The following is a 13090-nucleotide window of genomic DNA, read 5'->3' as shown; positions in this document are numbered from 1 at the left end:
CTTAAGTTTAATAAAGTCAGAATAATTGAGACTGAGCTCAGGATACAGAACAACAGCATCAAGGCATGCAGGGCAGTCCTGTATGCTCACACTACATTTCACACAATATTTATATTCTTGTGCTTGGGTCTTCCTCCCATTCAGGGTGTCCTTCACAGAACCAGGTGCAGTTGTTTCTTCTCGACCAGTAGATGAGCTCAGCAGTCTCCATATCTTGTTTCTGTAGATAAGACATTTTGTACAGCACATACACACATAATATCAAAATGGAAAAACACAGAGCCTTTATGAGGCCTGGGCACAGTGCTTCTATTGAGTAAAACCTGTAAAACATAAATCCTTTAAAACATAAATCCCACAATTCCCTCTCTTGATCTCTCTAAAAGAGATCACAACCTTTGCTCCACTTCTTCCTCATCTTCCATGTCACCGACTGCTGCTAATAATGGCATTTGGTAAGGAGGTGGTGACTCCTTCTTTTCAATTGCAGTTGTTATTAATCTAGTCATCAGGCTTCTTATGCATGGTATACAACAACAGCCACATGTTACTAATATTGCTAGAAATATTGCCATTGAGGTCAACATTGAAATTATCACACCTTTCCATGCTCCAAACATATCATCCATCCATTTAGTTACCTTGTTATCTACACCAGAGCTCCTAGCCATTTCATCAGATAGTTCTTTTAAACCATCAAGGGCTTTGGATACTGACCCATCAGGGGCTGTGTTGTTGGGTATTACAGTACAACAGGTTTCCCCTATCATGGCACAAACTCCACCCTTCTCTGTCAGAAGCATGTCTAGGGCCAGTCTGTTCTGTATGGTCATCAATGATGTGGCAGCCAGTTGTTCCTTCAAACCATCAACTGCATCTCTTGTTAAATTAGAGAGTCTCATTACATTATAATGCACAAAATTGATTCTATCTACATTTTTGTTGGGGGTTATAGGAAATATTGCTGAAAATATTGGTAAATTCTCAAATCCAGCTGTTATCTGATTAACTAATTTGTGTTCATTAGGCACCCCTCGGGGTATTCCTATGGCATCTGTGTAGGTGGGGGTGTTTTTTGACAAATCAAATGATGTTGGTACTACCCTTCTCCTTCTGCTCCCGGCCTCAGCCACTTTTTTAGCTCCAGGTGTCCAATTTTGATCTCTATTCCCCACTATGGTCATTGGTACAGCTAACCTTGTCATGGCACACAACCCTTCCATTTGGGGTTCTATTCTAGCTATAATTACCTTTTTTCCACATGCGTAATACAGGCCTTGTCTTGCTAGGTTGCCAATCTGAGTGTGGGAATTTTGCACTATCTTTCCACACCATTCTGTTTTAAAGGCTCCAGTCAGTATTTTTGGGGAGGCAGTTGTGGTGAAGTTAAAGCAGGTATAGTTATTCTCAGCACGTTGAAAATTGACTCCTATTTTAGAGTTATTATTAGTAGCAGGGTACAACTTACTTAGGGTTGTGCAGTTTACTGGATTCTTTTCTTTGGTCAGCGCTAACATACATTTGTAACCCCACTCATCTTCTGAATGCAGTGGTGCTGGTTCTGTGATTAATTTTGGTCTTCCAGCAGCACATGCTACACACCCTTCATACCCTGCATCTTGGGCAGCACTGTACACCCACTCTAACCACAGATTTGAATCTTGATATCCTGTTTCTAATGTCATTAATTCCAATGGGGTTAACGAACCGTAGTCTATGCTTTTAATTATTTTTTCCTTCTTAGTTAAATCTTTGTCTGGCAGTGGAGCTGAGGTGGTGTTTTTGCTTTCCACCACTATTCGTATGAGTCCCAATGGGTCTTTTCCTGTCACATCAACTCCTAAAGTTATGAATGTCTCGGGCCTATCTGGTCCATTTTTTAGTGTAATAATAATTTTATTTGTCATTTTACCCCATGCTGTTTGCAGTCCCCTATGTATACGCAGTCGATTATATAGTGAATCAGATTTGGCCATAGGGCTTTTTGCTAGCATATTTTTAGTATAACCTGGTTTGGTCATCCAGAACACATCATGCCATGTGTGGCACCATGGTCCATTTGGCCTTTTTTCAGTGCTAGGCCAGAAACATCCATACACATCATATCCTCTCCAGGCCATTCCTCCTCCCTCACAGTGAATCACCTGGCATAAGTCAAATTCCCACAGGCCATCTTTTCCTTTTTCCCTTACCAGAGTTAGTTTTGCTTCTCCCCCACCCCTTATGACATCTCTTTTGTGTCTGCCTTGAGTCGCTCCCTCTCTTGTTTCATTCCACAGTATCAACGTTATTATTACTACAACAATTCCCACCCCCCAACATGTGACCACCTTGTTAACATTATCCCTCATGATTTAGCACCAGAATTATTATCTCCTTTTTGTTTGTCTCCCTCCTCGGGTTGGTCTGTTGCTGTTTCCCCGTCTTCCGTCTCTTCTCCCTCTTCTCCCTCTCTCTGACCTTCTCGAAGGTCAGCTCGAACTGTTGTCAGAGACCTGCTAGGGGCAGAACAGAAACAGCAAGCAGACAAGTGAAACCATGTGTTACCTTTTCCAGCCAACTGTACGCAGTGCGAGGTTCGCGCAGTTATTTTCATGGGCTCTGACCACCTGGGGCAGACCATTTTCGTTTCATTTGTTTCAGCCTCACCCACTGCTCGTCAGGTCCTCTTTTCGTGTCCAATTCCTGTTGCTCTATTTCAGGCCAAAACTTCTGTGGGGAAAATGTGTTAATAACAGCTCTTACTTTTTGTTGGTAGGCCTTAGGTGTATCAGTGTACCCATCCCCAGGCATTGGGGCCCAGGGGCCAGGAAATTGGCGTCCAGTGGTTAATTCAAAAGGAGTAAATCCAGTGGTTCTGTTTATTGAACATCTCACAGACATTAAAGCTATTGGTAATGCTTCTACCCAATTCAGAGAAGTGCTTGCACAGATTTTGGCTATTTTGTTTTTTAGTGTCAGGTTCAGTCGTTCAACTTTACCTTGGCTTTGAGGATGGTAGACTGCTCCAAATGAGTGCTTCAGTCCTAGAGCTGATTCTACTTGGTTCAGATGCTCATTTTTAAAGTGTGTACCATTGTCTGACCTTATGACTTTGGGGAATCCATGTGTAGGTATGTAGTGATTGATGAGGCATTTTATCACTGACATTGCATCCTCCTGACACATGGGTAGGCTTCTGGCCATCCTGTGAAAGTATCCACCATGACCAGTAAGTATCTCTTTTTGTGGACAGGATTTATCATGTCTGTGAAGTCAATCACAGTCATGTACCCAGGACCTCTATCCGTGGGAAAATGGCCAGGCAACGGATGTGTGGTTGGCTTGACATTATACTCACTGCAGGTCTGACATTCAGCAATAGTGTTACTAATCATGTGTGGAAGAAATGGATGCCACCACCCTTTTAACCTTTTGGTCATATCTTTTGAATTACTATGTGCTAGTGAGTGGGCCTCTGCTAACACTGAGACAGCTACTCTTGCTGGCAACACAGGGCTTCCTTCTGGACCTCTCCACAGTCCCGAGTCTGTTTTTGTTCCCCCTTTTTGTAACCAGGTAGTTTGTTCTTCTGGTGAGGATGCAGCTTGCTCTCTAATTATGAACTGTTCTGTTAAGGCTGGGTCTAAATTCAACACCTCATCTTGTGCTCTGACCATCATCTGTAATGGCACGTAGCCAGCTGCCTGCTTTGCTGCTTTGTCTGCGGCTGCATTTCCTACAGATACAAAATCTCTGCCATTAGTGTGTGCTGAGCACTTTACTATGGCCACCTCCTTTGGTAGTACTATAGCTTCTAGCAGTTGAGAGGCTTCTTCTGCATGTTTGATTGGTTTCCCTGTTGATGTCACAAATCCCACTTTGGCCCACCCTTGCAGCTCAACTGTAGCTGCCCCTACTGCATATGCAGAATCTGAATATATGTTCACCCTTTTACCACTTCCTTTTTGCAATGCTGATGTTAAAGCTAATAATTCAGCTCTTTGAGCCGATGGTTTAGTTGACAATTTCTGTTGAACTGTTACTGTCAGGTCATCTCCCTCCCCTACACTGGACACCACTGCATACCCAGCAGAAAGAGTACCCTTATCATTTCTGAAACAACATCCATCACAAAACAATGTCACGTCTGGTGATGACAGTGGCCTGCTACTCATACCCTCCCTGATCTTGCTGTCTTTTTCTACCCTTTCCTCACACATGTGGGGCTCTCCATCCACCACTAATTCTGCCATATTTATGCCTTTGTGTTCATGTACAATGTTTGGTGCAGTCAATACTTTTATCAATTTGTTTTGCCTTTGTGCAGAGAATGTGAACGAGGAGGAGGTAATGAATGCTACCAGTGAGTGGTTTGATAGAATTATCAATTGGTGTCCCATTACCACATGATTGGTTTTTTCGATCATTTTAGCTACGCCCGCAGCGAATTGAGCACAAGGGGCTTGTTTCTGTTCAACCACGTCCAATGGAGCACTCACATAACTCAACACTCGTCTTTGTTGAAACTGTTTCTGGTACAGCACACCACTCACAGTTTTGCCCGTGGTTGTCACATCTAAATGGAAAGGTTGGCCATAGTCTGGGGTTTGTAGAGCAGCAGCCTTTGCCATGTCCCCTTTTAGGGTAATGAAGGCCTGTTCAGCCTCTGTTGTCCAATTCAATTCACCCTTACTGTTTTTCATTCCAATTTCCTTCACTAAAGTTCTCATAAAAGCTGTTCTTTCAGTGTAATTCACAATATACTGTCTGCTGTAACCTATTAGGCCCAGAAAAGACAACATATCTTTCACATTTTTGGGTTTTGGGTGGTTTAGTATGGCTTGTTTGGTGTCATTTGTCATAGAGGTTCCCTGTCGACCCACTAATCGCCCTAGAAAAGTGACCTCTGGCCTGCAGATTTGCAACTTTTGTTTGCTTGCCTTCAACCCTACCTCAGCCAGAAGTGACAGCACCCTCTCTGTGTCTGTCAGACAGGTGGCAGCAGATGTACATGCAATTAGCAAATCATCCACATATTGAACCACAATTGTGTTGGTATCGACTGTTAGATTGTCCAGCAGCTTTCTTAGCTCTTGGTTGAAAATGCCAGGGCTCAAAATGAAGCCTTGTGGTAATCTTGTGTAAGTGTACTTCCGGCCGTTGTATGTGAAGGCAAACACATCCCTACTCTTCTCTGCTAAAGGTATACAGAAAAATGCATTTGCCAGATCTATACAGGAGAAGTCGGTGTGTTCTGGGGTCAATCTGGTTAAAATGGTGTAAGGATTTGGAGTTGGCAGTGGTGTTGTCAGAACCCTCTCATTTATTTTTCTCAGGTCATGGACCATTCTATATTTCCCTGTGGAGTGTTTAATGACAGGCAGTATTGGGGTGTTCCACTCAGATGTGGTCTCACACAGCACTCCCTTGTTCAATAGACTCTGAATGGTGTGGGCAATACCAGTCATGGCCTCACAATTATTTCTATACTGTCTCTCCTTTACCACTGTTGTTTTGTCTATTTCAAAAGACACTGGCTGAATATCACAATAACCCACATCCTCACTTCCTGTTGACCATAACTTTTCTGGTAGGTTGGCTAACATCTCTTCTGCCCCTGGCCCATCCATTACAGCATTAGTCTTTTCTCTGTTTGATCTTCTCTTCTCGTACCTGCCCTCACATATTTCCTCTATGTGTAGTCTGTGACCTCCTGTCATGTGCGATCTTTCCCAACCCTGTCTCTCATCTTCCCAATCTGCTGCCTGTTTTAGTCTTTTTACCATGGGGCCTAAGGCCTTGGCTCCATGGTGTTTACTGATCATTAAGGAAATGTGTGGTACAGAGACAGTTTTCATTTCAAACCAGTCATATTGTTCCTTACTTAACCTTACTTCCACAGCTACCCCTTCCTTTCCAATGTATATGACTGAGCCTTTCAGGTTGGTATGTCTTTGATCTACATATTGGCTAAACTCTGTTGCATAAACCTCATCATTACTTTTGTCATAGTATAAAGTACAGTGTAATTGGTCAGAAACTGGCAGGAAGTGTCTCAACAGGTCTGGTCTCTGGTTTATCAGCTGCCTAAAGTTGGTTTGTACTGGATGCAGCACTCTGACCCAATAAATGTCCACTCCCACTCTTCCTGTTGTAGTTAATACCCATTGACCAGCTGCATGCACTAGACCACCCTTAATGGAACAGTTTTGTGTTTTTCCATTTGGAAAAGTTAAAATTATGCCCTCTGGGCTACACAGAATTTTCACCCCCAATTTTACTAACAGGTCTCGTCCGAGCAGAGCAGAGGGCACACTGGCAGAGCATAGGAAAGGGTGCATGACCTTTTGACCTGCTACTTCTACAGACAGAGGTTTGGATATTGGCCAGGCTACAATTTCCCCAGAGAACCCTTTGACTTCCTGTACTTCACAGGATAGTGCGTCCTTTCTCAACCATTCCAGCCTGATGGTAGAGAAAGAGGCCCCAGTGTCCACTAAGGCCTTTACTGGCTGTCTGTTGACCAGTATAGTTAGGTAGGGCTCAGCCTCAGCCCCCTTACAGGTTCTCTGTGGGTCTCGTCAATAATCCGCCTGGTCTGCCTGGCCCCAGACTGGGCTTTGTCTGGGCACCTGTTGGTTGGTAGACCACGGGACATTTCTGGGGACACCTCTTCCTCTTCCCTGAGGCCCTCCTCTGACAGGAGCCCGTCCCCGTGCAGGAGGTTGTCCCCGTCTATTCAGTGGGCAGTCTTTTCTCCAGTGATCACCTGCTCCGCACAGATAACACCCCTGCTCTCTCCCTGGTCTCCCGTAATTCCCCCTATAATTTTGGTTTTCCCACCCATTTCCATAAGGTGGCCAGTCCGGCAGCGGGTCATATGGATAATCATATGGGCCCTGAGGCTGATAGTTTGCTGCCCCTTTGTGACACTTCCTGTCCCTTCATCCCCTGATTCATTACAGGCATTTGCATAGCTCCCTCTCTAGGCTTCTTTTTATTCTTTTCTTTTTCTGCCTCTATTTGCAATTTTAGTAGCTGTGTTTTCAGTTTTTCTACCTCAGAATCCTCCCTTTCTTGTTTTTCCATGGCTTTGTCTACATAGTAAATGAAATACCTGGCCCATGTCTCTCCACTACCCCCACACATTTCTGGACTGTTTTCTACTTGTTGTTTTGCTTTTCTGGAACTCCCTTCACTACTGCCTGCCTGTAAAACTCTTTACATATGTCACTGCAATCTGGGTGCTGCCCTGTCCTTTCTTCCCATTCAGCTTCTGTCCTATGCAGATATGCTGATGCAGATTCTTCTGCTCCTATCTTAAATTTTATAGATTGATAAGTCATTTTTGGTGTTGGATATAGGTTTGTAAGAGCCCTGCTTATTTGGGTAATTACTTTGGACAGTGGTTTCTCATTGGCCATGTCTTCTATTCTAGCTTCATCCTCTAAAGTAGTCATCTGGGTTCTGGTAAGCAGATGTCCCATTAGGGCCCTAAAGTCCCCTATTGCTAGTTCATTACCATGGGTTAATGTGGTGAGTTTATTTAACCATCTCATTCCTCCCTTAGTTAGATCTGGCAATTTCTGCAGTACTGCATTCATGTCTGCATTTCCCCATGGTCTATACTCTGGATTCTGTTGTCCTCCTATCCTGTACAGTGGATACTGGGTTGGGTATGTTGTTCTAACCCCCATGTCTTTCTTTAAATTTAAGGCTTGTAATAAGGTTGCTCCTGATGCACCTCCTTCTCCTTTGTGGGGGCTGGTAGCTGTACCAGCCCTCTGTTGGGCCTGTGCCGCCTGTTTAGAACCCCAGTCTATGTCCAGCTCATATCCAGTGATTGTTACACTATCCTTTTCTTCACCCTGACCTTTAGCTAGGCTTAGCCCTTTCATTGAATCTTCCCTACATTCTTCTCTGATTTCCCTTTCCCTTCTTTCTAGTTCTGTCCTCAGCATTCTGACATTTTCCTCCTCATGTATACTTTCTCCTCCATACAGACTACCTACTCTGCTTCCACATGCTGCCTCCTCCTTATCCACACCCGTCAGTCTCTTCCTTTCTCCAGTCAGCTGCCCTACGTGTCGCTCTAATTCCACTACTTCCTGAGTTCTCTGAAGTATGTCTCTGTCTAAACTACTGTTAATGATTGAACTCATGGGTTGTTTTGTCAGTTCTTCATTTATTAGCTCTCTTACTCTTTTTTCTTCTTCTAGCCTAGCCTCCTCACTTTGTTCTACCTCAACTGTTCCTCCTGTCAGAACAAACCTTCCATTTTTATTTGCCCTGTTTGGTTGTCGTGGACACTTCCCTGCCACAACATGCATCACAGGCAGCATTAAAGGAGCGGAAGGGGACTTTTCTGCATAAGGGGGTGGCCTAGGTTTTTCTTCTTCTGATTGTTTCTCATTAATAGCTGCAATTTTTACCCTGCAGACCATGACACTTTTTATTCTGCTCCATATTCTAGTCTGATAGGCCTTTTCTTTCACCTCTTTTTCTAATTTCCCTTTAGTAAAAAATGTTGCAGCTTGCCTGTTCTGTACTGCCATTTTATGCTCTTTGTCTGCTCTTTCTTCTTCTCTCATTATGGCCCTTAATAGTTCCCCTTTGTTCTCAGTGGAATTGTCCCACCCATTAATACACTCTAATTGCTTCCATGCCTTTTCTAATTCTCTTGTCACCCTTGGTTTTTCTTTAATTTCAGCCTGTGCCAACATTTGTCTACTCAATTTATCCCATACTTCCTTATAGGTAGTCATTTTATCAGTTTATATTTTACCCTAGTCCAATAACACTTCTCACAATTTGTATTATGACCAAACAGTCTGCACTATCAGGTTATTGGGGTGTTTGTATGTCTAACTTTTTCTGCTTCCCTATGGGTACTAATTGGCTTTTTATTATATAATCTAACACCACCTATTTTCCCAGGATCAATGTCCTTAATACAGAAACCACTGTGTGTGTACTGCTTCTTTCACTCTTGTTTTATTTTTGTCATTCAGTGTCCCAATCTCTTGGGCTCATACATTCAGCTTTCTCCGCACTTGAGGCCAAACCCTCGCGTCCGTTCCTACCGGGTCACACTTAAGTGACGGTCCAGAGAGGGTGCGCGACAATTTGGTCTCAAAATACTCGAGATCAGCTTATCTCATTCACACACACACTCAGGTACACACACAGATCGATATAACACCACACTTACAATATTTCTTATACCTTTTTGTACCACGCCGGGTTTTACAAACTGTATTTTACCACGCCGGGTTTCACAAACTGCAACTTACCACGCCGGGTTTCACAAACTGTAGAGTACCACGCCGGGTTTCACGAACTGTAAGTTACCACGCCGGGTTTCACGAAATCACCCTTTTAGTGAATTTCAACCTTGCCAGGACATTAATTTTACAGCTCAACCATGCCAGGAAATTAATACTACAGTTCAACCTTGCCAGGAAATTACTTTTTGCAGTTCAACCTTGTCAGGAAATTACTTATACAGTTCAACCTTTCTAAAAGGACATTACCATTTTCTATTCATTTTGACTGCATTTACTTCTTTAAATCCTTTGAATTCGTCAATTATTCTGATTTCAATATACAAAAAACCACTGGTGCCTCCACCACTTCAACCAGATAATTTAGAGTAATCAATCCTGCAGTTCTTTTATGAAAAAGGTGACTGCTTACCTGTCTTGTTGTTCAGCTGATGGTTGAAGCAGAGGATTCCCAGCAGAGACCTCGTCTCAGACAGATCCGGTGCCCCCTCCAAATTGTTGGGAAAAATCTTTGTTGTTTCCCTCCCAGGTTCAGGTCTGTCAATGATGAGACTTACTCTTAAATTTAAAATCTTAAGTTTAATAAAGTCAGAATAATTGAGACTGAGCTCAGGATACAGAACAACAGCATCAAGGCATGCAGTGCAGTCCTGTATGCTCACACTACATTTCACACAATATTTATATTCTTGTGCTTGGGTCTTCCTCCCATTCAGGGTGTCCTTCACAGAACCAGGTGCAGTTGTTTCTTCTCGACCAGTAGATGAGCTCAGCAGTCTCCATATCTTGTTTCTGTAGATAAGACATTTTGTACAGCACATACACACATAATATCAAAATGGAAAAACACAGAGCCTTTATGAGGCCTGGGCACAGTGCTTCTATTGAGTAAAACCTGTAAAACATAAATCCTTTAAAACATAAATCCCACAATTACTATATAAATCAGAGAAGTTACTATGATCTCTGACTAAACTGAACGCGCTATTTTCCCGCGTATTTAACCGATCACTGTCAGGAGGCCAATCAGCTTTCAGTATCTTGATTAGCGTCATCAAACCTGTGAGTAAACCTGCTTGAAAATGAATGTTTAAAGAAAAAATATAAGATATTACTGAAAATATCAAGCATTTGATACAGTGATACATTAGTTTTATTTATTTTATTCATAATTTCTTATTAAAATACTCGGAATGCCTTCCCTAATGATATATTTAATTTTCTTGGAAGCATAGATTTTTATTGGAACATAATTTTTCTGTTGACAAAATTCCTGCTAAATTGGCCGGTTTTCACAGACAAGCTCTTTTACCATTTTTCACCCCACAACTATTTCATATGAAATAACAAGGGCATAGTATTTAAAAACAGATCTTTATTTTATCGTTGGCTCAAAGGAGGTATTCTTTTAGTAAGATGCAAGTAAATTAGTTCATTTCAATGGGTAATTGTTGTCGTATACAGGATTTCCTCAGAAAATCCAATCACCTGTGAAACCAGGAGAATTAGCATTTTTTTCCAAAAGTGTGCACATTTGAAAAACTGTCTTTGTTTTAAGACAACAATATATTAATTAATACGATTTGAACAAATGCTCTTTGTTCTGTGTCCTTTGCTCTTCTTTATTTGGTTATATCTCTTGTGTTAAAGAATGAATACTGCCAAATAAATGTATCAAAATGAAGGAAGTGTCTTACAAACTACTTTATAGAATTTATTACATTTGGAAATATTTAAGCTTAACATTTCGTATGGCTGTCAACTTTGGTAAACAAAAGAAAACTATTTAGCATCTTTCTTTTCTCATTTACTCAAGATTGTTTTGGAAAGGTTTGCAATTGTGTATTAATAGAAAATTGGAGTTTATGAAAGAAATGTGTATCAACAGTATATGTACAGTTGTGGCCAAAGGTTTTGAGAATTACATAAATATTGGAAATTGGAAAAGTTGCTGCTTAAGTTTTTGTAATAGCAATTTGCATATACTCCAGAATGTTATGAAGAGTGATCAGATGGATTGCATAGTCCTTCTTTGCCATGAAAATGAACTTAAACCTGAAAAAACTTTCCACTGCATTTCATTGCTGTCATTAAACGACCTGCTGAGATCATTTCAGTAAACGTCTTGTTAACTCAGGTGAGAATGTTGAGGAGCACAAGGCTGGAGATCATTATGTCAGGCTGATTTGGTTAGAATGACGGACTTGACATGTTAAAAGGAGGGTGATGCTTGCATAAAAATGGCTTCACAGGCAAGGATATTGTGGCTACTAAGATTGCACCTAAATCAACAATTTATAGACTCATCAAGAACTTCAAGGAAAGAGGTTCAATTCTTATTAAGAAGGCTTCAGGGCGTACAAGAAAGTCCAGCAAGCGCCAGGATCGTCTCCTAAAGAGAATTCAGCTGCAGGATCGGAGTGCCACCAGTGCAGAGCTTTCTCAGGAATGGCAGCAGGCAGGTGTGAGCGCATCTACACGCACAGTGAGGCCAAGACTTTTGGAAGATGGCCTGGTGTCAAGAAGGACAGCAAAGAATTCACTTCTCTCCAAAAAAACATCAGGGAAGACTGATCTTTTGCAAAAGGTATGGTGAATGGACTGCTGAGGACTGGGGCAAAGTCATATTCTCCGATGAAGCCCCTTTCCGATTGTTTGGGGCATCTGGAAAAAGGCTTGTCCGGAGAAGAAAAGGTGAGCGCTACCATCAGTCCTGTGTCATGCCAACAGTAAAGCATCTTCAGACCATTCATGTGAGAGGTTGCTTCTCATCCAAGGGAGTGGGCTCACTCACAATTTTGCCCAAAAATACAGCCATGAATAAAGAACGGTACCAAACCACCCTCCAACAGCAACTTCTTCCAACAATCCAACAACAGTTTGGTGAAGAACAATGCATTTTTCAGCATGATGGAGCACTGTGCCAATAAGGCAAAAGTGATAACTAAGTGGCTCAGGGACCAAAACGTTGAAATTTTGGCTCCATGGCCTGGAAAGTCCCCAGATCTTAATCCCATTGAGAACTTGTGGTCAATCCTCAAGAGGCGGGTGGACAAACAAAAACCCACTACTTATGACAAACTCCAAGAAGTGATTATGAAAGAATGGGTTGCTATCAGTCAGGATTTGGCCCAGAAGTTGATTGAGAGCATGCTCAATCGAATTGCAGAGGTCCTGAAAAAGAAGGGCCAACACAGCAAATAATGACTCTTTGCATAAATGCCATGTAATTGTCGATAAAAGCCTTTGAAACGTATGAAGTGCTTGTAATTACACTTCAGTACATCACAGAAACAACTGAAACAAAGATCTAAAAGCAGTTTAGCAGCAAACTTTGTGAAAACTAATATTTGTGTCATTCTCAAAACTTTTGGCCACAACTGTATAATTAATCAGGCTTTAAGTTCATCAGGGTCACCCATTTTTGATTGAATGTCGTTTTGAGGATGTACTGAATCAATCATGTGACCCTGTATAAAGAGTCAACCATGTGTTTTTAACCCTGGAAAAAATTCTACTAATATTATTCTTATTAAACAGTTTATTTACCATTTATACAAACATACATAAAATAAAAATGTATGTTGTAGCAACCTGTGTATGTGTGTGTGTGAGAGTGAGAGTGTATATATGTGTGTGTGCGTGCTTCTTCAAGAGATCAAACATATACTTGTGTTGTCTTTCAGTTTTTTTTATATTAATTTGTTCTTAAATCATTCGTAATCATTTGACCTTCATATTATAGAGTGAAATGGGGCCAAGGATGACGGATGATTTAAATCAAGCATGATTTTATTCAAACTGAGCTAACATGTAAAATATGA

General features: G+C 41.7%; 1 protein-coding gene across 1 annotated transcript; it reads right to left on the bottom strand.

The window, feature by feature from the left end:
• Positions 1-327: 327 nt before the first annotated feature.
• On the bottom strand, positions 328-7607 carry LOC122340923 (the record flags this gene model as incomplete). The annotated part of the gene is given in 5 exon segments (XM_043234160.1): positions 328-2616; positions 2619-3164; positions 3167-6921; positions 6923-7166; positions 7169-7607. Coding segments are annotated over 5 exon segments (5253 nt in total), but the record flags the coding sequence as incomplete, so codon positions are not given.
• Between the last annotated feature and the right edge of the window lie 5483 nt (positions 7608-13090).

Source organism: Puntigrus tetrazona, unplaced genomic scaffold (genome assembly GCF_018831695.1).
Source record: "Puntigrus tetrazona isolate hp1 unplaced genomic scaffold, ASM1883169v1 S000001081, whole genome shotgun sequence".
Classification (NCBI taxonomy): Eukaryota; Metazoa; Chordata; class Actinopteri; order Cypriniformes; family Cyprinidae; genus Puntigrus; species Puntigrus tetrazona.
The sequence above is the reverse complement of the archived record's forward strand: the minus strand, read 5'-3'. Positions and strand labels throughout refer to the sequence as shown.